The sequence below is a fragment of the Brienomyrus brachyistius genome, chromosome 3 (genome assembly GCF_023856365.1).
Source record: "Brienomyrus brachyistius isolate T26 chromosome 3, BBRACH_0.4, whole genome shotgun sequence".
NCBI lineage: Eukaryota > Metazoa > Chordata > Actinopteri > Osteoglossiformes > Mormyridae > Brienomyrus > Brienomyrus brachyistius.
This window is the reverse complement of record NC_064535.1, coordinates 20,438,686-20,464,669: the sequence shown is the minus strand read 5'-3', so window position 1 is coordinate 20,464,669 and position 25,984 is coordinate 20,438,686. Positions and strand designations below refer to the sequence as shown.

At 44.0% G+C, this 25,984-nt stretch overlaps 1 protein-coding gene across 1 annotated transcript in view; it reads right to left on the bottom strand.

Moving 5' to 3' along the window:
* Positions 1-25,263, bottom strand: part of nrxn1a (neurexin 1a) — a 242,686-nt gene extending 217,423 nt beyond the window's left edge. Inside the window, 5 exon segments of the mRNA XM_049008491.1 lie at positions 2,442-2,471; positions 3,777-3,794; positions 21,486-22,784; positions 24,880-24,973; positions 25,097-25,263. Of these exon segments, the coding sequence (XP_048864448.1) occupies positions 2,442-2,471; positions 3,777-3,794; positions 21,486-22,203 (766 nt within the window). The 5' untranslated portion in view covers positions 22,204-22,784; positions 24,880-24,973; positions 25,097-25,263.
* Positions 25,264-25,984: the final 721 nt, after the last annotated feature.

Below are 25,984 nucleotides of genomic sequence, written 5' to 3'. Positions count from 1 at the left end.
TGAAAGACAACAACTAAATGTTCACCAGAATCAACAACCAACAAACAGCACCTCAAAGACTAAGGCACAGTCTACTGGCAAAGCTGTTTCGCCTCAACTGCAGTTCAATACGCTTGCTACGCCTTAACGGGACCTTCCATCCTTCCATCCTTCCAACCTTCCATCTGCGGCAGGGCACTCAAAATGAAAACTAAAATCTGAGCAGATGACCTAAAAGCAGACGGAAGTAACGTCCTGAAGGTCTCTGCAGGACACACAGTGGAGGGCAGATAAACACTGCGGGAAACAAAAGAAAGATCACCTACCTTCGACTTAGATGATGGATCTCCCATTGCTGGCCACATCCACATTTTAAAAATACATTCGGACAAATCTGGCTGTGCTATTCTGTACAGTGACTACTAATCTCCAGTATTACTTGAGTATCATTAAAACCAACATCATTTCATACTATATATATATAAAAGCTGTGTAAGACAATGTGGTCTGTCTATTTACAGCCGTGTTCCCGGTGCCTTACCTCATCCGGCCTTCAGCAGAACAAATCATTGGAAATCATATAGCATCTAGCAATTTGTGTGCAGAAAAAAATGAATATTTTGAAAAGCATAGCGAGTGTGCTGCGAGTCATTCTTACCTGATTACTAGGTGTAAAAATTATTTTAAACACACAGCCATCTTGGACCAAATATCAATACAACTCAGCTGTTTCGAGAGGAGAGCCACTCGCAGCCTTTGCAGGATTTAATGATGCAGGTTATTGCAGATGAATATGGAGGACCTGAATTGCAGAGAAAGGCCTCACCTTAGCTAGCAGGCTGCCTTTTCTTCTCTTCAATATTCATAACAGTTGATATCACTCAAGCATTAGATGTTTCCCCACCATGAAGTAAAAGCATAATATATATAGATAGAGATTGTCCAAGTGATACAATATTACTGAGTGTCATTCAGGTTTTCCAGGGAACATTCCAAAAAACGGACCCCCTCCCCCCTCCAGGAAACATACCCAGCTTCTTATTTAAGGGTATCTCGCACCCCCCACACCCACCAATAAAGAAGTAGCAGTGCACCCCCTCCCTTCGCCGCTGTGTGACATTCTTTCCCAGCCATCTTCTTCAATGCCCCCCTGCCTCGTCATCCCATCCACTGGGAAGATGAGTGGAATGGAGGGGCTCAGACCTCCCCTTACCCACCTGCAGCGTAGAGCTGGCCCAGAGCGGGACAAAAGCCGACGCCCATCTCCGGGGCGTCCGTCGCCGCGAAAGTGAAATGAAAACGCCATTACCGGCCCTTCAGCTGCCCGGCGAACACACAACCCCCCTGTGCCGCGGCAGATGTGATGTCATGCATCAAGCAGGATGAGAGAACAGGGCAACAGAGAGCAGCACCTACCTTTGGCATCACGGAGGGGGGGGGCAATATTCAATACACAGCTACAATGTGTGGGACCTTTATATAGGCATACACATCTATATACAGCAAAACACAAACAAGAGGCCCACACATGAAACGTACAACAGCATATTTAGGTATATAAAACTCTGAGTACCTTTACTTTTACCTATGAAATTGATGGAATGGTTCCATAAAGGAAGCATTTTCCATGGGGGGGGGGGGAGAAAAAAAAATCAAAGAAGGAGAGAGAGACGACAATAAGAGTCATGGTCATGACAAAAGGCAGGAAACATAAAAGAAGGGCATGATGGGTAACAGAGTTCACAGGTGAGGGGAGCACCAAGGGGCATCAGGCGGGGAGGCTGGCCTGGGGTCGAGGAGGGCACCCACGCAGCTGCAGGCTAGGGGACATGCTCTGCCAGAAAAGGGGGGGGGGGGGCAAACGGCACAGCAATGCATGGGGGGGGTGGCTGGGGGGGATCTCACTGGAGCTTCTCTGAGATCTCCGGCATTCCAACGACCAAAAACTGGAAGCACGATGTTTTGCTCCTCCTCTCTAAAACAACTCATGCACTAATCGTCCAGGATTCAAATAACCGTCACACAGACCCTGGACTGACCGAATCAAAGGGAGATTTTATTGGTTCATGAACATGTCTGCCAAGCAAGGAGGGGACAGTCTGCTAAGGATGATGTACCTGAAGGGAGTATCTGAGGAGCTGAATGGTGCTTATGTGCCACAAGACAAACGATCAAAAATAAAATGGGAGGGCAGGGGGCGAGGGAGGGGACAGGAGCATCACCATACGAGTGAGAAGAAGAGCAGAAATAAAAAGTGTGGACGCCGATCAGAAGTACTAAAAGCAATGGCTGCCACCGCAGAGCCGGGCACAGGGCGACCCCTCCTCAAGCGTTAGGCTCGTGCTGCGACCGTGAGAGTCGGCATGTGTGGAAGCGGCTTTAGCACGGAGGGCAAAGGCGGGGGGGGGGGGGGGGGGGGAGCACGGGGGAAGCAGAAAGTGGAAAAGGAACAGAACCCATACCTTGGTCGCCCATCATCAGGTGCGCAAGACCTTAAAGGAAAACAAGAGCACAGTCAGCAGAGAACAAGGGATTATGGGAAGGTTCCATCAGAGTGAGAGACAGGCATCCCTTTCAAGGTGGATGCTTGTCAGGTGACAGGTTGGGGTGGGGGGGGGAGGTGGGAAAGTTCAGGGAGCAGAGAGAAAGGAGGAGCACAGACAGAAAGGGGGGGGCAGAGAAAAGCATTCAGTCAACCATCCGGTTGCAATGCTTCATCTAAAAGACTTACGGTAAGAGATTAATTACCATGGAAACTTATGGTGGTGGACCTGTAAGGCTGCCCCCCCCAAGGCACTTCCTGTCCCACCCACATACCTGCCCCCCCAAGGCCCAACACCATGTTCATGTTCTCAGGCAATGGAGATAATGGGTAAAATATGCATTTATTTGATTCTTCTTCTCAACATACCTGTCTTACATGTGTGTGTGTCATTTGAAGGAAATAAGTTAAATGAGCTTCTATATATCACAATACAGCAATACCTTTAGCCATATAACAGCCCCCCCCGCACCCAAAGCTTAGATGACATTCAAATAGCTCCCAAAAAACAACATAATAGGAGTCTGCCTAGCAGCTAGTAGACAGCGCTTCAAAGCTTGATGTTAATGCTTTTACAGCAAGCATCACCCTCCCACTCCGCTCCGGAGAGCTTTCACTGCGGCCAGCGAACGACAAACGAAACCTCCACAATCTATAAAACGAAAAACGAAAAGGAATGGGGAGCGTGCATCCCCCCCCCTCAAAAACGGGGGTACTTAACTCGCAGGAAATACTACATTTTCTGTGCTGGCTGCACAGTACAGACACACTTTGTCAACAGTACGTACCCACGTCAAGGGCACAGACGTGCCAGTCGCCAGTGACATAACTATCCCGTCTAGAAACTTACAAGGCACACGGCTTCATTTACATACATGTCCCAGACGTCGATAGCCTGCATGTTGGGTGCACCCCCATCGCAGAAATGTTTGTAGTCAGTTACCTCCCCCTCCAATGCCAAAATAAGTGGAAAGCAAGACACTGCTCTCAAATAATCTAGATTTTATGCCAGTGTAAATCTGAAAGAATGGCACAATGACAACAGAAAGTGTACTTACCGTTGCATTATGGGGGGGGGGGGGGCAAATCAGGTAATAGTTGTAACGGAATAGGAATGCTCCACATAATCTATGTCTGCTGGAGAATGTACAGGTGTCGGAAAAGGGGCAGGGCAGGATGGGGGGTGGGGGGGGTGGGAGGGGGCCGCAGCGAGCCACAAGAGAGACAAGCGAGCAGGACGGAGAAGAGTACCCACCTCCCACATAGCGGTCCTCTGGGAGCACGGCCCGGCAGGAAGAGAGAGAGGAAGACATTCATTAAGCCGCATGCAGACCGAGTGTGGCCATTGCATGTCGGTAGCATGCAAGGCATCAAACATAACATGCAAGTGTCCCACTGCCCCCCCTGCACAGATGGGAAGGGTTAAAAACAATAAAATAAAGAAAAACCTGGCAATGAGAAGCACCCACAGTTTCAAAGACTAAGTTAGCTCATCTCAAGTTAGTTATTTTAAGTCCGTTAGAATTGACTTCAGTCTAAAAGATGACTGGATGCTGCCTGGATCAAAGGCAACGGCATCTAGGGCATTATTTTTACACGCTGGGAGTGCATTTACACCCCGGGATGTGTCAGCCGCGCTTCGTTTTCCATTCCTTAAGGAGAGCGAGAGGCAGGCGCCATACAGGTCGTGTAGAGAGACGGAGGAGGAGCAGGCTGCACTGAGCTCCCGGCAAACCGGTACACAGAGACGCCGGAGATAAAGACCGTCTGAAAATAAACCACGCAGAACCGAGAATCTAGGCTGGTGGCTGCGGGGGGGGGTGGCAGATTTCAGGCGCATTTTGAGGAACCGGAGCGAATGCGCGACGCCGAGGCTGAGTGACACACGTGTTATTATGTTATTAGTTAATGTGACACACAGCCCCAGTGCCGCTGGCCAGCACACTCTGGAAATTAAATACATATTTGTCCTTACAGATTACTGCTCTTAACAGCAGGGCGAATTGGCAGGAAAGCCATTTTAGGCTGATTTTATGCTTTGTAACATTGAAAGTGGATTGTGTGAAAACAAGGCTCCAAGCAGGATTTGCAGTGAAGCGAGAAGCACGGCCGGCAGTGGCGAGGGGTGTGTGGACGGGTGGGGGGGGGGGGGTGGGGGGGCGCTAGGCCATCAGTGATGCCTGTCTGCCTCTGTCAAGACAGATCACGATCAACAGTCGCAACCGCAGCGCTAATCACCTGTTATTAATGTAAACGGAGCTAGCCACAGCCAGCCAAGGGGGCATTTCAGGGTGGGGGGCGGGGCTCAAGGCCTCAACCAATCATCAGAATCATGGTGCAGTGGGGGCGGGGACTTGGGATAGGCCTTAATCAACATCAGACATAAACTACGTGTCACTGCAAGTCATGAAATGTGTATGGGGTAGAGTGAGAGGGGGTCTGCCACGCACAGACGAACATATATACACGCACACACACACACACATGAACAATGTTACAATTGTTAAATGTTTTTTAACAATTCCTGTTTCTAGAGAGCAACTACAGAGCAGGAAATACTTATATTCGACTTTATTCCAGAGAGAAGTAGACACCGAAAAATCACTAACAGACAGAGCTGAATGTATTTATGATAAATGCAACAACATTAAGGGAAAAAGATTTAAAATGTGTGAAACATGGGATTCATAAAAACATTCCATTACTTTTACGTAAAAGCAGCATTTTAAAGTTAAATTGGGTTAAACTAAAATTTAGTTATTTTACTTCTTATTCATGAGTGTATGCAGTTTCAAATTATTTCATTCAAAGAACTGAATGGAATGAAAATTTGTGGCCAAACATCAGAAATTGAACTGAATACCTTACAGGGATTTGATCCAAGGAAACACAGATCCCACCTCCCCAAGTGGCACCCCCCCTGACAGCGCAGCAAAGACGGCCAGACAATTTGAAAAATAAAAAAGCGGGTTTCCTACCTCTCACAGGCATTGCGTCGGGACCGATCGGTGATTACTGACCCAGGACTTACCGGTGTCACCTGTTCCACTCCCGAGCTCTATACCGAACGCCGAAACCAAACAGTGACAGCAGCATTTTTTATGGTTAAAATGAGCCAGACTGATGCATCAGAAGATAAATACCCAGGTTTACTGCTCTGTTAACAATATCTTTGAGGATGGGCAGCTACGGATCAATTTACACCAAGCAAAGGCCAAAGTGCAATGTGTATGCGGGAAATCGATGGGCTTGTTCACAAAAGGATGGAGATCAAAGCGACAGACCCAAGCTGGGGTCAGTGTCCCGAACACGAGCAGGAACTGTCTCAGCTGACTTACAGCTGACCGCCGTGTTTTGGAAATGACTGCAATCTGGGGGGCTGGAGGGGGACACTCTACATTCTACAGAATGTAACAGTGCTTGTCATACTCAGTAAACACATCAAAACGAAAAAGCAAATCGATACAGTGATGTTCCTGACTACGAATGTGCTGAGCGACATGAGTTCACAGCGCAAACGCTTGCAGGCTCAGTGCGTCATTGTAAGAGATACACATGTGGAGGTAAAGTATGTAATGTCACAGAAACACAACTGCTGCACCTAATGTAATAGACAGTCATTATCCGGAGAAACCTTATAACTGCCTATTTTTTCACTGCATTTTGAACCAGTAATGAAACTACAAAATATCACCAAGTTCTGGGAAGTTTTAAGCCTCTTGAAATGCTAGTCGCCCCACAGACTAAATTAACAAAAAAACAACTGCACTGATACTCAGACACAGACATGGAAACTTCTGCTATGATAATGTAGTGTCGAGCTTCACTGGAAAATAAAATTTTAGCCCAAAAAACATTCATTCAAAAATAAAATTAAATGGTGTTAAGAGCATTATCTCTCATTATAACAATATTATATATTTATTAACAATAACTTACACTGCTAGGATATCTCATTGATATTTACTGTAGGTATTTAATGGCTGCATATATATCACGGGATCAGAGCAGCGGTCTCCACGGGCTCTGTGAGGACCGGACGATCATCCCCAGCTCAACATTTCTGCCGGACGGGGCGTGCAACCTGGGAAGATTTCCCAGTGAAATAAAAAGACATGAATGTCTCTCAAAACACTAAATAAAGTAGATTATTTTATATATACAAGACATGGCTTAAATCTAAACATTTGATACATTGCAGTTCAACAATCCTTAATTAAAGTCAGTTAAACCCAGACGATAAAGCCAAGATGAGCTGGGTTGTCACATGACCGGTGGGGAGGGGTGGAGACGCTAGCGGGGAGGGTGATGCAGCCACCGAGGCAGCCGACAGCTCACTGCTCCATCAGACAGAGCGTCGAAATCACCCAACAACACGTCGGCTCTGGGGCAGCGACTACGGCGACTTGACATGACACCCATATTACATGAGGGGGGGGGTCGCATTCTGACACGTTATTTTCTAACAGCTTGTGTCACCCCAGCTGCCGCAGCCCCCATTTCAAAAGGACTTTCAGAGCCACGCTTTAATGTACTGCGCTCCTCGGCTACTCGGACTCTGTCAAGCGGGATTCGGCGCCGTGCCACTTACCGCACGACCTGACAGCCGGAGGGCATCGGCGATGTACCTGTGCTTCATTTACCAAATAAATTAACAGAATGGGAGGAGCTCGTTGCATCTCACTAGTGTTCATGTGGTTGTAGCAATCAAACATGTATCAAACACATGGGAGACGGAAATGGGCGTGTCTCATGTCCCCATGGACGCCGAGGCCTGCCAACTTGGGGGGTCCAAGGAAAGGAAAATGCAGGGAGGCAGCCACAATGCTATGCTGGTATCACGGATGGACAGTGGGTCTGTACACAAGCTTGTAAAGGAGGAAGAGGCTCCCAACTCACAGATGGCAGCACTGTGCCGGCCCACTGCTGGAATAAGGCCAGACATTTCCATCCGCTAGGAAAGCGACACTCACCCACAGCCTCTTCCATTTGTACCTCCCTCAAGTTTAATTCAGCCGAATGTGCCTGTGATATTTAAAGGCATTAAAATGACGCCGTCATTTGCGCAAATGGCCAACGTTTGCTGTCACAACTGAGTGAAGCTGACATTCTTAAGATCCGTTTTTAAATTGCCGCCTGACCTGACTTTCAAACTGTGCACGATCTAACGGCTCAGGACCCAGCCAGGACAGGCAAACGATACACTGGCAGAGAGAGATTTTTATCTCCTTGCTGCGTGAGCAGCTGCCGCAGCCAAAGGCCACCAGAGACCCCTCCAAACTGATTCCTAGTCAAGTGCATCTGCATGGGATGCTCACTCGTCAGAAGAAGGAAACATTTAAAACACAGCAGGATCTACACTGGCTGTCGTCCATGACATGCCAAACTGGAATCTCCAAACAAAAGGCACATTGTTTCGCTGTTTCCAGCACGTTTGGTAACACCAGAAAATTCGTTTGACAGCAACACATGGGCTGGACTATTTAAAGTTCTCAGCTCGAACAACACCACAGGCTACATCCTGCTGCTGCTGCTGCCGCAAATAAATTAAAATAAGAGATTAATGTCACTCTAACAGGTTAAACGAACTTCATCCGTCTTCACTTATATTTTGAGGCATGCAGATAATTGCTTAGCGAATCAGCTCAGCTGATAGTGCTATTCAAACTTGTAATCACCGCATTACAGTAACACAATTTTCAATAATTAATGAGCTTTATTTGCATCGACACAGAGAGCGCGGAGATAATCTAGAACTTCAGATATTGAATCTGATCTGGCAAGGCATGAAGAAGCGGGAAAGGTCTGGAAAAAGATGCAACAGTTCACAGGTGAGCCAAAGGCACCTTCTCAGCTTCCTGTCCTTCAGAACGTTCCCCTACACAGAAGCGAATGAGTTGTCTCACAAACGCATTTGAAAAACAATAGTAGTCAGACTGAGGTCTCCTGCAGGTTAAATTAGAACAGGTAACTCATGTGACTCACATAAAATTCAGTTTGATAAAGAAGACTACGCTTGAATTAGACATAAAGAGATACTGACTGAGACGGGAGTGTCTAGCTCTATAAAAAAAAAGTTCTCAGATGGTCTGGATTTAAGAAACACTATCAGTTATAGGTTTTGACTTCCTGCTCAGGCAGTCACTACAGAAGAGCGACCATGTAGGTGAAATGGAGCCCGTGCTCAATATATCATCTCATAAATTTAAAATGAAGGCACTGCTCAATGTATTCAGTAGGAAGGGTGAAGGAGATCTTGGGTTCCAGCAGACATAAAAATCCTCCCACTCAAAGGCTTGAACCTGCCTGCTGGAGAATTGTACCTCAAAAATGACACCATGAACTAAGGATCAAGGTCAAAAGCCATAATCATCTGACCAGAGGCCACTACACTATGAAACACAGACCTGATTAGTTGACCGGGATCATCTGATTACTTCTGGAGGATGACATCACACAATCTGCACCCATTTGCCTTTAGCGGAGGGCAGACCCCCTTTAGCCACTTACACACCTCACGGTTTTTAACGCTACTAATGATCTCTCACTAAAGCAGTTAAGTTCTCCTCCTAGCAGTGGAGAGAAAAAAAACATTCAGAAGCGCTCGCTAACAACCCCAGCAATTTAACCGCTCTGCTAAAATGCTAGTACTTTCACTCTGTATGCATAACCAGCTTTTATCCAACTCACAGTAGCCTGCAACACAAGCCATTCACGCAGCAGTGGAGTGAACGGGCAGCCGCACACTCACACCTCATGGTTAACCACTCTGCTACCTGACCGCCTCTTATTGCTCATGCAGGGCCTGAAGGCCCCACAAGGAAATCTGTGAATAGCCAGAGGAGGAACAGATAAATATGCGCAGATCACCAAAAGGTCAATGCTGCAATTCAAAGAGCAGATCGATCCCTTGCTTGAATCACCATTCCATCAGAATTGTGCACAATTAAGGGGAAACAGCAGCTCCGTCTTCAGCTCTTCCTCCATCTTTACACGATTTCTTTTATCCACATCCATTTTCCACACCCACCCATTTAGCTGCGCAAACACACTCTCCCCAACCTACTGAAAGGCAGCATTTGACTGACCGGATGCTGTCGACAAGAGAGAATCAATAACGTCTGCAACGGCAAAAGGGCCAGTGTAGGATTTCAGTTCTGATCGTTTCAGCCTGTTGCCTTTGTAGTCTCCGTAGAACACTCCCGTTCTTCTCCCAGTCAGGCACCTTACTTTTGCACGGAAGAATCAACACACAACTACCAAACAGATAGTAATCCAAGCTTTGGCAGCTCCTGGACCAAAACACTTACCGTTTTTCTCAATTCTCAAAAACCAAATTCAATATCCAAGTGGATTTCTGAAGCGCAAGCCCATAATTATCCTCAGAATTCATATAGTGTATCCGAGCTGAGATATCCGTTTTTATCCTACTCCGAGTTTATTTCAGTCTTCGCCAGTCACCCGAAGATGGCCGTTATCTCCGACCGGGCTGACAAATGGGATTGTGGGGGGCAGACGTGCCTTAGGCCTCTCCGTTCTTTCGCATCTTGCATTTGCGCTGATCCCGCAGGATAATCGCCAAGTAGCTTATAGTTCTAATAACCGTAATCCCTAGGATTGACGATATCCAAGATGGTATTACAGATGTGGAGTAAATCTTCTTTCACCACAAAATATCTCTCGTGAACGCCAGTATTTGATGAGGCTGGTGAGCCTTTGATCAGCAAACGAAGGAGATTTGAGGGAAAAAAAAGGTATAGTTGCCCATGAGTGATACTTTGCTGCATATTTCGACCAGGTATGGTAAGAAATGTGACCCTGTGCCATTTACTTCTGTTACCTTCCTAGGGTCCTCAGCACCATCACAAATGAATATTAACCAAACCCATTACGGTTAAGCGGCCTATCCAAGCACTGTCAGGCAAACCACGGCTAACCGAATTTTCATTTACACACATCTTTAAATGATTTGCGGACACCGTTAAATATTTGATGTTCTAATTCAAAATAATTCCTCTCGAAAGGTGCTCATAAATAAGATATATTTTAAGATATCTGGAAGTTATTTGGAGATATCCAAAACTGAATTGCACTTGAAAGTCAGATGACTTTAAATATGTTTAAATATTTTAAAACATCTTGAAATGTTTAAAATAGTATGAATAAATTCAGGATATCTTCGAATCATTAACAGAAAGCCATATCAAAGAATAAATGAAAACTAGGTATTTATTTTAACAGATAGTAAATCATACCCAAATATCTAGATATCACTACTGACAGTAATTTTCATTAACAATAACTGTACACATAATTACTTTTAAAGCAAACATATGTGAGGATTTATTTCAAACCATTAAAAGAACACAGACAAAACCCAATGACATGGAGTAATAATAATAATAGGAAATTGCAATTAATTGAACGCTCCTCTGAAGACTATCCCAAAACACAAAATGCTAAGATATTAATTACAGTTTAATTATCCAAGTCATAGACAAGTGGTGCATTAAAAAGACGACAAGGCCTCCTTCATTCTCACCTGTCACATCTTCATTATACCGCCACCCCCAGGGTGGGGCCCGCAAGTCACAGCTCAAGACGCACACATGATAACGACACATTCGGGGAACCTGTCACTCCCTGAAAGCAGTTAGAAAACTAAAGAGCCAAAAAAAACAATCCTAGACTGGATTACACACGTACCCTCCCTCCCCCTCCCTCTCCCCATCTACCCCCCCGGGCTCAGGAATTGTGGAAGACCAGATCGCCACTGAGAAATCGAAAGTTACAGTAAAACTTGGGGCTCAGACCATTGCCTGCCTACACATACCGCTGTGTGTCAACAGACAGCAAATTTCACTCCAACGAGATCAAAACAGGCATTGTCTTCAGCTTGCAGCCTCTCACTGCACAGCGGTGGTCATCCTGACTGCTGCAAACATCAGCGATTGAGCCCTAAGTGCGACTCGTCTCCATCCGCGGCTCCTGTTTCTCCCACGTCCGGGGATTCCTCATCCCCGTCGCTCATTTAGCCTGAACCTCACCAGAGGTACCCAAGAGCAAGCCGTTGCCCATAACTCCACACTTCGTTAACATTCCTGTGGGATCACCGTGGCGTTTTCCACCACATACTTGCACCTCCGTCTCCCAGGAGTTTCATCACGTGCACTGTGTTCCAATGTCTGTCAAATTCAGAGCTGCAGGGTTCCCTGAACCTGAAGCTAAAGATACAGTATGATGCGATCCACTGTGGTGTGCCGGCTGAAGGTTGGAGACGCGACATCCACCAAGAAACCCCACTTTGACACCCACAATTACAAAAAAATGCTCCTCAAGCAGGTTCAGACTGAATGATGCTGTCGAACCAGGAGTAGGAGAATCCTGTGTATCTATCAGTTTCTACATACAGCCGCTGCCCTTGATGAGGGTCATGGATCCTCAGCGACCAGCTGCAGACAATGCGTCATATTCAAAAATGCAAGAAATTTCCCTGCAATTATTGAAGCTGGTGACCACTGGTCTATACTAGGGCTGTCACTAACGACAATTTTTCTACCAATTAATCTACTGACTATTTTACCAATTATTCAATTAATGTAAACAATAAATTATCCTCCATTTAAGTAAATTTTATTCTGACAAACTAACTATATGTCATCGCAAGTCTTTAGATAATGGACACCGGCTTTGACGCCATACTGACGTTACTCACAACCCACAATTCGATACGCAGAACAGTAGTAAGCTTTAAATATTAATGAGAGGCATATTGTGATGTTCAAAAGTTAGTAATCTGTATAAACTCTGCATATCCTTAAACTTAGCGGAGCATGCAACTGTTTTGTTATTCCGTGGAAGGGAAGGGCGCTGATAAGCACAGTGAGGAAAGGGACAATTCAGCAGCCATGATGTCTCTTAAAAGGGGGTCTTGTAGTTAAACAAGTAAAACGACGTTAGTGGTGTCACTGGTCCCAATAAGCCCAACACAAACAAACACACACACCACGCTAATCACCGTAGAATAAGCCCATATTCTAGCCTAAACATTTTCTAAAAAATTCTAAAAGGTAGCAAGCAGACCAGAATATGGCTGTAATAATGAGTGTATTTGATCTATAAGGACAAAAGAAATTAAAGAGCTCTCCTTACTAATGGTAATTTAATAAACATGATCATTCAATGCTTATGGAGGTTTTGCCTATAGTGGTGGTCGGGAATAGCGCCTGTGCGTCACGCATAGCGCTATGCTACTTTCGTATGGCACTGAAACCTTGCACAGTGTACAACCTACCTTTTTGTTTTTGGTAATTTGGCAACTATTCCCATAATTACATAGTATATTGAAGGAAAACATGTCTTATGATGAATTAGAAATGAAAAATGTAACTTCATCGAAATAGTTTAAAAAACAATGCATCTATTTAAAATATTAATCCAATTATACATCATCGACTACATCGACTAATCGTGGCAGCCATACTGTATATGTTAAAATACTGAAAAAAATTACTTATTCAAAAATAAACCATTACTCTTGTCCATTATGAACACACACACACTTCTAATTCCCTTCTAAAGGCTAAAGGCAACCAGCTCTGCACTTTAATTCAATCACTGCATTATTTCCCTTTAGTCAGCAATGAAATCTGTCTTTTTTAAAATCTTACTGTATCACCACACCCCAACCCCCCCATCTGCCAAATTTTGCAGCAGCTCTGCCCTAAACATGGAGCTAAAAATAGAATGAGGTCGTCTTCAGCTGGGGAAAAAGGGAGCGCCACTCCCCTCGACGTCCAGACATCAACCCAAGACACTGCGATCGGCCCTGAACTCCACCTGCCTCCGCAGTGGTCTCTCTTTACTGGCTCAGTATCGGTGGTTGCATCAAGTTCTACTCCATGGTACTGGCTTATGGGGCCATTAATGGAAAGACACCCATCTCCATCAAAAGGCTCCTCAAGATCTATGTTTCATCTCGCTCCCTTCAGTCAGCCAAGAAACACTGCTTGGAGCTTCCTCCACCACAGGCAGTACTCTAGATAGTTCTCTTGTATGGTTCCCTGGTGATTAAACAATCTGCCAAACCACACCCAGTCATCAGACTCTATCTCTGCCTTCGAGAAACGCCTAGAGATCCATCTGTCCCAGGAATTCCTCTAAAAACCTGACTGTTCTTTGAATGCTCTTACTGTATGTTGAATTTACAGGCCATTGAAGAGTCTTATTAGGTTTTTACTTTGCTAATAGCTCCTGCCTGTACCTGAGCAGTCGCCGTAAGCTCACCCTAGCTACACTTATGCCTAGTTTTCCTCGTTGTAAGTCACTTTGGACTAAAGTGACTGCTAAATATGTAAATGCAAATTTAAATTTAAATGCACCCCAAAACGCAGAGAGACCCAGATTTTCCAGAACAAAAGCCAAAGGTTAAACATTCAGCTCACACCCTGCTGAACATGACATTATGTAAATATTATGCATATATTACATGACACGCACTAAACTAAGATTAAGTAACTGAACTCAGAAAAGTATACAGAATAGCAATTTTTTTAATGTTCTGATTCCGCTCCTTTTAGGCCCATCCACAAACCATAACAGTGTCTCTTATCTGCTCAGGAGAAGTGAAAAAGCTCAGCCTGACAGACGCCGGCCAGTGCATTTAAATAATTGTCCAAACCAAACAAAGGGATTTATGTCAGCGTATGGGTCTGCTTTGGGGGGTGGGCAGACAAATCCTGTAATCCTTTCATCTGAAGAAAATATTATAAAAAAAAAAAAGCTTAAAATTTTTTTAATTGATCCATACAAACTTGGAGTGTGTGGGTGGCTATGATTGTGTCAGTGTAAAATGCAAATTTTAATGAACGGAGTAAACTTCACGATGCACTAGCGGACACTACATCTGCCCAATTAACAACCAGCCGGCCTGATTTAAGTGTAATTAAATTCATTGAAAGCCCGTGGACATGTTGTGGTGTCGTACACAATTCCTGAGATCCATTTAACCGCAAGGAAATAGCGCAAATTCACTCCAAAACAGAGCTTAACTGGGATTTGATGCTTAATGAAGTAACGGGATTCTCCGTCAACGTCTGGGCGTCCAAGCAGCAGCCAGCCGCTCTCGGCTCTTTCTGAATAAAATTAGCCAAGAGGGGATAGGCCACTTGTTCAGGTCACCTGCCGAATTTGACCGCCATCAGCCTGCATTTGGCGGCTTCTAGGGATGGGGCAGGAACACTGCAGGGGGCCGGGTGGGGGGGGGTTGAATGTCAGCCGATCGACAGCGCAAATAGCACAATGGGGCGCCGGGGCAACACCACAAATATCAGCTCCGCTTCATCTCAGCAGCATGCCCTACGGCGACATTTTCAAAGCCTATGGCTGGTACTTAAGCCAGGCCAGGGGAAGTCAATTTACGGTCCGTTTAATTACTTAATTATGAGGGAATTTTAAAATGTCCATCTTGGTAGGTCTAAAAAATACAGCCACAGATTAGCTAGAAGTTAATACAGAGCTACAGATGCCAACTGTGTTAGCATCACCTCCACTATGGGTGCAATTCCTTCTACCAATGTCACTGCTCCACTGCAACTACCATAATCACCATTCTTACCAACTAGTATTACTGGTTACTAAGGCTCTAACAGTATATGTAGTCATCGTGTACTGTTCAGTATATCATATTCATTTCTTGACACTGGAGGAACCTAAATTCACAAGTAGATGGAAAACATTATACTAATTGTGGCTTTGATATAATAATGCTGGTTATAGGCAGTCATAATTGCTGGAATGAGAACATTTTGGTGTCCCACTAAAGTACACCAACACTGAAAACAGACCAAGACTGCCGGCTCTGCTACGCCGAAATCGGATAAGTTGCTGGAAACACACACACACACACACACACACACACACACACACACAACATGCTAAATCATTTGTGACAGCATCATGAGTAGGTACAACAGGAGCAGAAAGAGCCTCTGCAAGTCCTTCCATAGCATCTAAGATGCCTCTGCCAGGAAATTCAGACCAAGCGAATAAAAAATAAAAACATTATGAATAAAAGGGCGTTTATCGCTACAGATATGTGGCCATACTCGGTAGTACAGAATGTGGGATTTAGACGGGGCCTAGTTCATTGCAATTTTTTTGTTATATTTTGAATTTTTAAATATTTTTAATTGTAACGACAAATATGTAAAATACAAGTGTCACTTAGGTTTTGTATTCAGACACAAACAAATGCATTGCCTTTTAATTACAACTGTTCATAGTCTTGATTGTGGTAGTTTTAATAATAATAATAATAATAATAATAATATCAAAACAAATTGTTTTCCTTTCTGTACCAAAATTCCACTGAACCATGAACCCAAAATTGAGCTTTGTACCAAACCCTGAATTTCGTGTATCATGACACCCATACTACTGTAGTTACTGTGCTGGGCTATTTCATGTATGTGGCTCATCCTCATTAAGATACTACCCCCCCCCCCACCCTTATAACACCACAGCCCACTGTGACCCAGCATACTTAATAAGGAATTCCTACACATACATCCATAAATTAAAACTAGGTCTATATTAGGTTATCCCGAATTGGTAACAAAAAAAATGCTGACACCCAATAATAGATTTCCCACTTCAAATATATATTTATTTTTAAGTAATTCAAATTCATGTTTTGCTGAGAAGAATGCTTTGTGCTAATATTATATGGGGGAGATGTAATTAGGGCCAGCGTGGCACTGCAAGGGTTAAAGTGCTATAAATTATGCAGGTGATCCAGGTTGAGGAATTCAGCATAAGCGGCGTGTAAGAGGGTACAGAGAGGGGATGAGCCAAACAAGGGCGCTACCCAGCTACAAGACACATTTACTGCTTTCCGATAGGTCGAATGATGTCTCCATGACTACGGAAGACACCATTTTGAATCGCACTTTTGGAAGGATTCCACCAGCAGATAAAAAGAACATCACCCCGACAGGAATTGCAGCAATATCCATTCCCACTCTTTAACCATTTTATCATCCCATAAATTAAACTGAGATTGCCAACTAAGACTTGGAAAAAAGAGAGGCTGCCTGTTAACTGATGGATTTAACCCTCACAAATCAAAGTTTTCAAAGAAAACAATAACAAGTCCTTGAAATCCATCTAAGCACAACACCCGTGTACACCCTGAAAACACGAATCGCGGTGAGCAGTTCTGCAGTAACCGTCTGCCAGAGCTTGGGTCCTCGTTAGATCCGTCTTCGCAAACACATCTTGACACATGTCTGTCTAGGCAATATGGCTGATGCTATTCATGGCTTTGCGAGTGTCAGAAACAAAAGAACAAGAACGAGGCCAACGAAACGATGGAGTGCTGTGTTGTCGGGGCCAACAATCTGCTTTTTCAATCCCATGCATTGTAGGACACAGCAAGACTTAATTCCCACATAATTACCTCAATAGAACAATTATAATCCAAGACAATAAAATCAGGAACCAGATTCAGAAACAGATTGGGAATCATTTTAATGACCAGATGACTGAGAACGGTGGAATTTGCTTTAGGTTCAGAATGGTGGGTAAGCTCACATCAACAGGGTCCATGACAAAAACATAAGCAGAGATCGACATTACGTTAGACCGCCATGAACCTCGAAAAACTTGCGTTTACTATTTCCAACAATATACAAGATACACAGTACGGTGCAAAAGACTTGGCAAAGAAAATGATGTTTAGATTATCCTCGTGTTGGTGTAAAACTATGATATTACGCCTGTCAAAGTGTGTCAGCTTCGCCATTTCAGAACCTCTGCTAAAATCATCCTAGTATTTGTAGTGACCGTCCAGTGCAGCCATGTATCTTTTGACTTGGCCACTTGCACACCTCATACAGCTAGTCAATCTCTCACTGACTTTTTAAACCAGTATATTTCATTATTTAATTGAGCTGTCGGTGAAATTCAACAAAATCATGGAACGGCTGAGGTGCCCCTGAGGAGAAGTTTGGGAACTGAAGCGGTGTTCATCTAGCCATCCAACTAGATATCAGTAACTTTTTAGAAAACAGAATAAATTATTACTAGTTTTTATTGTTTACTCTTAATTTGCACATGTTCTAATGTTAAATTGTGTTTTTTATTCTAAGCCAAAGTACACTTGCTACCCAGATAAACAGCTTTAAACATTTCTTTGGACTGCCTAAGACTTTTGCACAGTACTGTATACATTATATATATATAAGATTTTATGATGCCCTATTAAGTCTACCCAAGGTGTGAAGATCTTCCCATGATCAGAAGATGCAGACATCCTTCTACACCCTTCTTTCATTAGCAAGAGTGTAGCAAACAGCCTGATCACACTGGACATAGAGTGCATGAGGGAAATATGGCCCTCACACTTAAGAGCATCACACACTGTGCCCTGAACTGCCAAGAACCAGGCACGTGCCCGATACTGGAGGGCCTAAGGCCAACCCTCCCATCCTCCTCTCAGCCAGATTCCCAACGCCTCTCATTCGGCAGGAAGGTCAGCGCCACAGATCAGATAGACTCGGTTACTGACAGTTCAGATCTGCACAGGTCCTGCAGATGGTGAACCACTGGATGTCTGAGATTATGGCAGAGCTGTCATCATTAAAACTTAAAAGGAGCTTTAAAGATCCAAATAAAAAGAGAGAATTATGACAGCTCGTGGTCGAGAGCGAACATCCTGCTGTTTAGCATTTAGGTTTCCAGCACAATCGAGTTCAAACGCTGGACATGGAGGTAACCAAGGTGAAAAGCAACATGGAGGGCAGTACAGACAGAGGGATCTGAATCCAAATACTGACTGGGGGACGGCACGGTCAAATGTAAACACGTACGCGAGTTAAACAAGAGCGCGAAGCCAAGAACCTGACACCATGTGCAGCCGTCAAAGGAAAACAACATCTTTCAGGCAATGAAATGTAACATCTGGGGTTTGGCTGTGTTAAATCATAGTGATTCACAAATCCCATACAAAATCCAATTATCTCAGCGGCTTAGAAGCCACACAGTGAAGCCACCTCGGGGTCCCTAATCAACTTACCTGTTCTGGGGCTCTAATGAGGGGATTTCTCGACCTCAGCATCTCTCCCAGCCCCACCCCACCCCAGCGCCTCCTAGTCAACCTCCCGTTCCATTCTCAAGGCAATCCTCAGCACGAACAAGGAGCTTGCCATTTCGAATGTAGACTTTGGCTCAAATTTAACGGCTTCGTAGGCTCCGGGTTACATGACAATCCCACATAACCCATAAAAGATTAAAGGAGGACAATGAAACTCTGAAATGACACTTCAAGGGCACCTGATCATTTGACAATTTTATATTCCATTTCAAACTCGTGTCTTGGCCAGGTAATCATTTAACTTTACATGCCGGTGGTTACCTACCCAGGCAGTAGCATCATTTTCATTAGAACAAATCACATATTGTACAGATGTCGGGAAAATGTGGTGTGACATTACTCTATCATTTCCATTTTCACTGGCACACGTCCATAAATTAGTTACTAAAAGTGCATTAAGAACGACTCAAATTTAGGAAGGACCTACGTGAAAAGGCCATCGCGATGAAAAGGCGTCCAATCTAAATATTCAATCCTGTTTGCCATGTTCAAAGCATCCTTTCTTCACGATATGTGATTCTGAGAGGAAATGTCATGCGCCAAGCAGTGGAATGGTGTCACAAGGCCTATTATGGTGACAATTCGATCTACAGCGAAAATGTCACGTTGGAGGACAGCAGATATACTAAAAATGGTCTCAGGGTCACTCAGCCTGGCTGACTCCCTGTTCCCATGTTTGTATTACAGTAAACAGCACTCATTTGGAGGGTAGCTAACAGCATTTGAAACATCAACTTGCAGGAATGAGGGTCAAATTTGGATTAGGGGGGGGATCAGGGTTTATAAACAAATAATGCTGCAGTCTACACATCCTGCATTTAACCTCTCAAGCACTCAAATCAAACTCTGAGACCATCTTACTCACAGAAAGGCTTTGTGATGTTTCAGAGAACCTTCATTCATTCATAGAAATGTTGTTTTGCGTGTGATGCGAGATGCCAAGAGGCAGGACCAAGATGGCAAGGCTATGAGTTGTGTGTGCGCTCATTCTTCTAAGAGTGACCTGTTATCTGGCTGCTTCGTGACATTACCGAGAAATTAAAATCAATGGGAGGTCCTTTTCAATACAGCAATGCATGAAAGATGCCTCCAAGAGACTTCATGACTACGTAAAGCAATTTGCCTTCAGCTTTCGCCCCCATTTTCTAAAGTCGATTTCTTATTAACCTGAGAACTTATGGGAAACAAACACCACTGTTAAACCACAGAGACACAGGAGCAGGACAAACCAGGGATAGGAGTGACTACAACGATCGTTTCTTAGCTCAGAGCACTGCATACCAGGACTGCTCCTTTCTTATATTATAATCCTTTGGTTGGGCTGATTCATTAAAAAGTAATAATTAATTAATTTAAAGACTAAAAACACTAAACTAGCCCCTGGTTAAAAAGGAATCCCGACGAGTAAACTGGAAAAATAAAAAGGACTGACTGATGAGACTGCACTTCAAAAGTGAATCATCCGCAAGGAGGGAGAAAAAACTAAGCATTAACATCCAAACAAGATTCCTCACTTTAAAATTAAATAAGAGATGAATTATTGATCCTTGTGAGCTACAAAAAATCCCTGAATCAAAGCATCTGAGGAACAGGCAGAGGCTGAAGACCTGCAGAAAACCTCAGGAGAGCACACCGACAAAATTTATAAATCTCCCCTCACGTGGACACAATCGTCACTTTACCAGACATAAATATCACAAGACAGAAGTGGACACGCACTGCAAGGAAGGGTTTCCCAGACCCTGGAGTGCAGTTCTTTCCTATGTGAAGCTCTCCTCAGACCCTGTCAGGTCATCATTCTGATAAGCACATGAAAGACAGCTGCCTTGCACTTTCCATGCACCTTCGAGTTGAAACAAAGCAGACGGACCAAAGGGCCTGAAAGCTACAAAAAGAAAGTATCAGACTCCGTTGATATGGAACCCTGATGATCATTAATCGGTTTCTAGAAAGCTCTAAGCTTATTTGCATTCTGAAACAATGTGTATACACAACTGTAAATGAACCTTATGGTAATGAAATCATTTGCCTCAGATTCCCCGACTATATATGTAAATACGCATATTTCACATAGACCACACTGCATTTGTCTTAGACCATTAACTTTGTGCATCTCTTGTATGGTCAACAAGAGTTTTTTTGTCCAAAATTTGAATGCGAAAAGTGACACTGTAATTATGCACCACAAAACATTCTCTGCAGTTTGCATGCTTCTCACTTTAATCTGGTTGTCGGGGGTGAAGCCCTGCAGCTTTGGGAGTGAATGAGTGCAGTTCAAACCAGCAGAGAGAAAGACTTCATAGGTCAACCGATCCCTCGTTACCTGCACAGGTGACTTATAGACACCTTGGAGAACAAGGAACACCTGAATGCATTTGCTAATGAGGTCTTGCAGGAACCTGCTGTCTGTAATTATCCATACAAACAACTCTGACGACATGCGTAATGTTTGCACAAAACCACGTATGGGACCGGACCGTCTGCTGGTGGAGCTGCAACTAAGGACATTGTGTGTTTGTTCAGATAAATAAATAAATAAAGATTAGATAGATAGATAGATAGATAGATAGATAGATAGATAGATAGATAGATAGATAGATAGATAGATAGATAGGCACAAACAAACAAATAATAATAATTATAAAGGCATGCGAGACATGTTGATGTTTTTTTGTAGTACAGGTTCTTCGAAGTACAGAGATGCCTGGAAAGCATTACATGAGAAGGAGAAACCAGTCAAACACACACACACACACACACACACACACACACACACAGGTACGTGTAGAGATACATAGCCAGACGTCTTACCTTCACTGCAGTCCTTTCCTTGGTATCCCGTCTGCGAACAATCACAGGTAGGCTCGTCATTGACGACGCTGCAGATTCCCCCGTTCAAGCACACGTTCTCAGCACCGCAAATATCATCTTTGACCCCTTCGCTGCTCAAGAGGACCGGCTCCGAGTTGTTCACTCTCAAGTCTCTTATCCATCCCTTAAAGGGGACCTGATCCTTTACCGTAGAAGAGGTGAGTTTTAAGGCTAGAGAGCGCAGTTCAGGCGGTATTCCGCCCAAAAACAGGTGGCTGAAGACAGTCATATCCCGTCGCCGCGATTTAACCTCCACCCACTTCACCTCCCTGTCCACCATGAGGGTCGTGTTTTTGAAGTTCCTCCTTATCGTCACGGCGTGCCACTCTTTGTCGTTGATGGCCGTGTCAGAGAGCACGGTGGCCGGCTCGGCGCAGAAGATGGAGAAGCGCAGGCTCAGCTTGCCCTTGTGCAAAAGCAGCTCCAGGAAATCGCAGAAGCCTTCGTCGTCGAAATAGACCAGCAGCCCGTCTGAGCTCTTGGTCTTCATGTTGAAGCTCATCTCGCTCTCACAGCAAGCGTTCCACATGGGGAAGCGGGCCCACTGTCCCTCGGCACCCGTGAACTCCAAGCTGGCCCCTAGGTCCACAGTACAACACACCAGCAGGCCCAACCAGATTAAATGAGCCCCTTGCCTCATCACAAGCACCATGGTCATAGGTCTGATGGAGGTTTTTTTTTTTTGTTAATGGACGGATGAAAAAATGAAGGGTTCTAAAGGAAGACGTGCTCAACTAAAACGATGCACAACTGTACTTCCGGCTCACTATGGAAAGCAAATCATTTGCTTCAGCGCATCGTTGATATGGATTAAGGACCCCGTTTGCATAACTGCAGTCTACTCGTCCGCAAGTCTCCGGTAGTAAAAGACATGACCGTGCAGCATCCTCTCAGACCTTAAAAAGTTTGGCAGCATTCGTAAAAAAAAAAAAAAAATATGAGTTTTCTCCGCCCTCTTTCTGTTTATCTTCCAGTTTATAATCCGGGTTTCTCAGAAGCGACATATGTTGGAGATATCCATCAGTTCTCTTCCTCGTTTTTGGAACATCGTGGAGTTCCTTCCTTCTATCTATCTCTCTATCTATCTATATATTTATCTATCTATCTATTTTGTTTCTTTTTTGGACCATCTAAGGGGACGTAGGAGGCAGGCAGCCGTCAGATCCACTGCATCGTGCTGAAGCAGGAGAACAGAGTCATTGCTTATGGCTTCTGGCGTTGCCTCCTTCACCAGCAATGCTGAAAAACACAAACTGTCAAACACACGCAGCCCGGCAGGCCCTTCCAGCTGATCAAGGCCGACCTCGGATCCCAAAGCTTACAACCGTTTCAACATAATGAACATAATGACGGGCAATCTGTAAGGAAAAATAGTGGTAATGACTTGCCCAGGTTTTAGTTGTTAAAAAGATCTTTGCATATGCCTTTACGTTTTTTAATCGGCACTGTGACATGAAACACAAAGGATTAAATAACAAACCAATTTATAAGAAAAAGCTTGGAGAAAATGCTGCTTATTCTTATAATACTGGTATCCATTTTAATTTCCCTAATAAATAATTTTAAATGATTATTTAAATTGCCCCGGGCGAAGCTATGTATAATAATTAAATATTATTGTGACATTTTTAGCTCGTTTCTAAAAAAATTAACACTAGATCAAATAGTTAACGACCAAGGTTAAAATTAGAGAATATGAGAACCTCGGATATGGCCGATAAACAGACTCCGAAACATTTGCTTCGTCACGTGCAACCTTTCCTTACGCAAAAAAACACATAGGGGCCTATTTCGTGCCGGCATTTAAATAACTACAGATTTTCAGCATAGCGATTCCAATGTTTTAATTATCAATTAATTAATAAATAAATCCGAGATCAAACGTGATTCTGCGTCCAAAAGCACATGAAAGATCTTATCAATTAACATGCAACTATTCGCTGCACCTAGGGCTTCCTAATTAAAATCGCTGCAAATACTGATGCAAAATTATTTATTTTGCTGCGAAACACCGCCACTTCGCCCTCTAACAAGAGATAGAGAAAGTCGCCTTCCCAAGCTCACGCCAGTTGTCAGCATTATTCCCGGAAAATCCCGCAATCAGATCTGCGCCTGGGTATATATGCTGCGCTCCTCAAGCCCTCCTCATTACGCATTAAGTTTTAACACATACACACATCACCTCCGTGTCACAATATCCGCCGTTTAAAGCCGCTGTGCGTGTAAATCCGCCTGCCAGCGTCAGAGTAACTAACTGCTAGATAGGAGTGTGTAAAGGCGGGGGTGAGTCGCGATCATATGGTGATTATTGCCAAACGGTCATGGCATATAGTGTTTCCCCCTTCATCGAGAAAAATACAACATATATTTAACATCTGATTTGTTTTCCAACACAGTAAACTAGTTAAATGGTCAATATACCGGCTATATGTATCTGTTTCTGTATCCTAATCTTCAAGTAAGGCTCCTCTGTGTGTGTGTGTGTGTGTGTGTGTGTGTGTGTGTGTGTGTGGATCGAGTCTCAAAAAAAAACCAGCAGGTACATAGGTCTTAATGTACATCTGTATCAAATCGAAACCGTGACACCTCCCGGATTTAATGAAATCGGACACTAAGAAACCTACACGCAGAAACTGAATGCAGGAAACAAGCAGTCTTCTCAATGCCGTTTTTTTTCTCTTGAAACAAGCAATGCATTCAATGCACACGATCACTGAAATCCATCAAAGCATCCGAACCTGCCCTTACTGGTTTCCAGCGATAGAGATCCAGAGGGCAAACAACTGGACGATAGAAGCTTTTCAAGTAGGCTAATTACTTTCACAAAATAATCCATTCTTATAAAAGGGTAGCCTATTTTTAAACACCGACAATAATGTATCGCGCAACTCTAACGCACCGTTTCTAATAAAATGTCAAGCAGGTTAACTGTAAACACAGTTAGGCTCCAATCCTTTAAATCTTTGTCTTCATCACATTTTCATTGATAGCCTAGAACGAGGAAAAATATTCCCAGCTACAATCAGAGCGATCTGTAAAATTAACAAAAACAACTCTTGGCATTTCTATAAACGCAAATCAGGCATTATTGATGACTACATACATTATACTACAAATTATATCTTCAGACCGATTTCTGATCGAAGAACTCGTATAAATCCATGCAGGAAAACAGCTTCTCTATTACCTGCACTACACTCCAGCACTGGATCATCACAGCATCTCCAAATCATTCTTCAGCATCGCACAGCGGGTATTTATAATCATCTACAAACCATGCAAAACAGGATAAGATCAACGCAAAGAAAGCAATTAAAGCTTAAACTTATATTACCTCTAAAAAACCATTTCGCGATCTTAGTCCAGTTTACTTCTTTAAAGGATGCTCCGCGTAGCCCTCCTCGTTTTTTACTAGAATCACTGCATCACTGATAGGGGAAAAGAAAAAAAGATCTTCAGCGTTTCCAACACTGCCCCCTCCCAAAAAAAACTCAAGCACTGGTGAAAATATTTTTAAAGAAAAATAAAAATCGAGGTTTATGCTCCTTTACCTGAAGCAATCTCCCCCTTGGTCCTAGCAAAAAGTACAAATAGTAGGATAAACGGAATTGTTGGGGGGAGAGAGAGGGGTGAAAAAATCGGTATCTTTTGGGAGAGAAGAGGTGCAGCCTGTTTCGCCCGCTGAGCACTGCCAGCGACTGTCAGGAGGCAGGGACAGCGGGTCACGTGGTCCGCGTGCTGTCTGCCCGCGAGGGGCGGGGCCGCGCGCTGCAGCACCTCGGACAGCGGCGCCGCCGGACGCATGTCATCGGGACCTCTGCATCGCATAGCATCACGCCCGTTTGCAAACGCAGATCATTTTAAAGGAATTCATTAGCACAAAGACGACTAATAACTCATTGTCATTCCGGCTGAGGCTAACGAGAAAGTGGTGGGGGTGTTGGGGCCAGTAATGGGGACGGAGATTTCGCGAAGTGGTTAGTACAGCCAATAGGGTTCCGTGCGTCGTAGCAAGATGGATTTTCTCCAGAGTGTCATTTTTTAATATTAATTGGTTCTTCTATATTCATAAGTTCCGTAAGATTTATTTGGGTGGGGGCGGTCTTCGGCAGATTTAATACTGCGCGGTAAGCGCCAGGTAGCGAAAGTAGTGTTCATAAAAATCATCTGACATATAAACCGAATCGAAACGGGACATTGAAGTTAAAGTGATCGACATGTTTGCGCTCCCACGATGGATTATAACTTACATACGTTATTTTTCATGAATGTAGCACGAATTTAACGGAAATTAGTCCGCATGAATTTACTCATATTTTTATTCTGGGTGCATTGTATACTCCATTACATAGATCACAGAAAAGCACCAAGTTAAATAGTCAGGTAGGTATCAACCAGAGGCCAATTGGTGACTTCTCCAAGACTTGAGCTGAATAAGA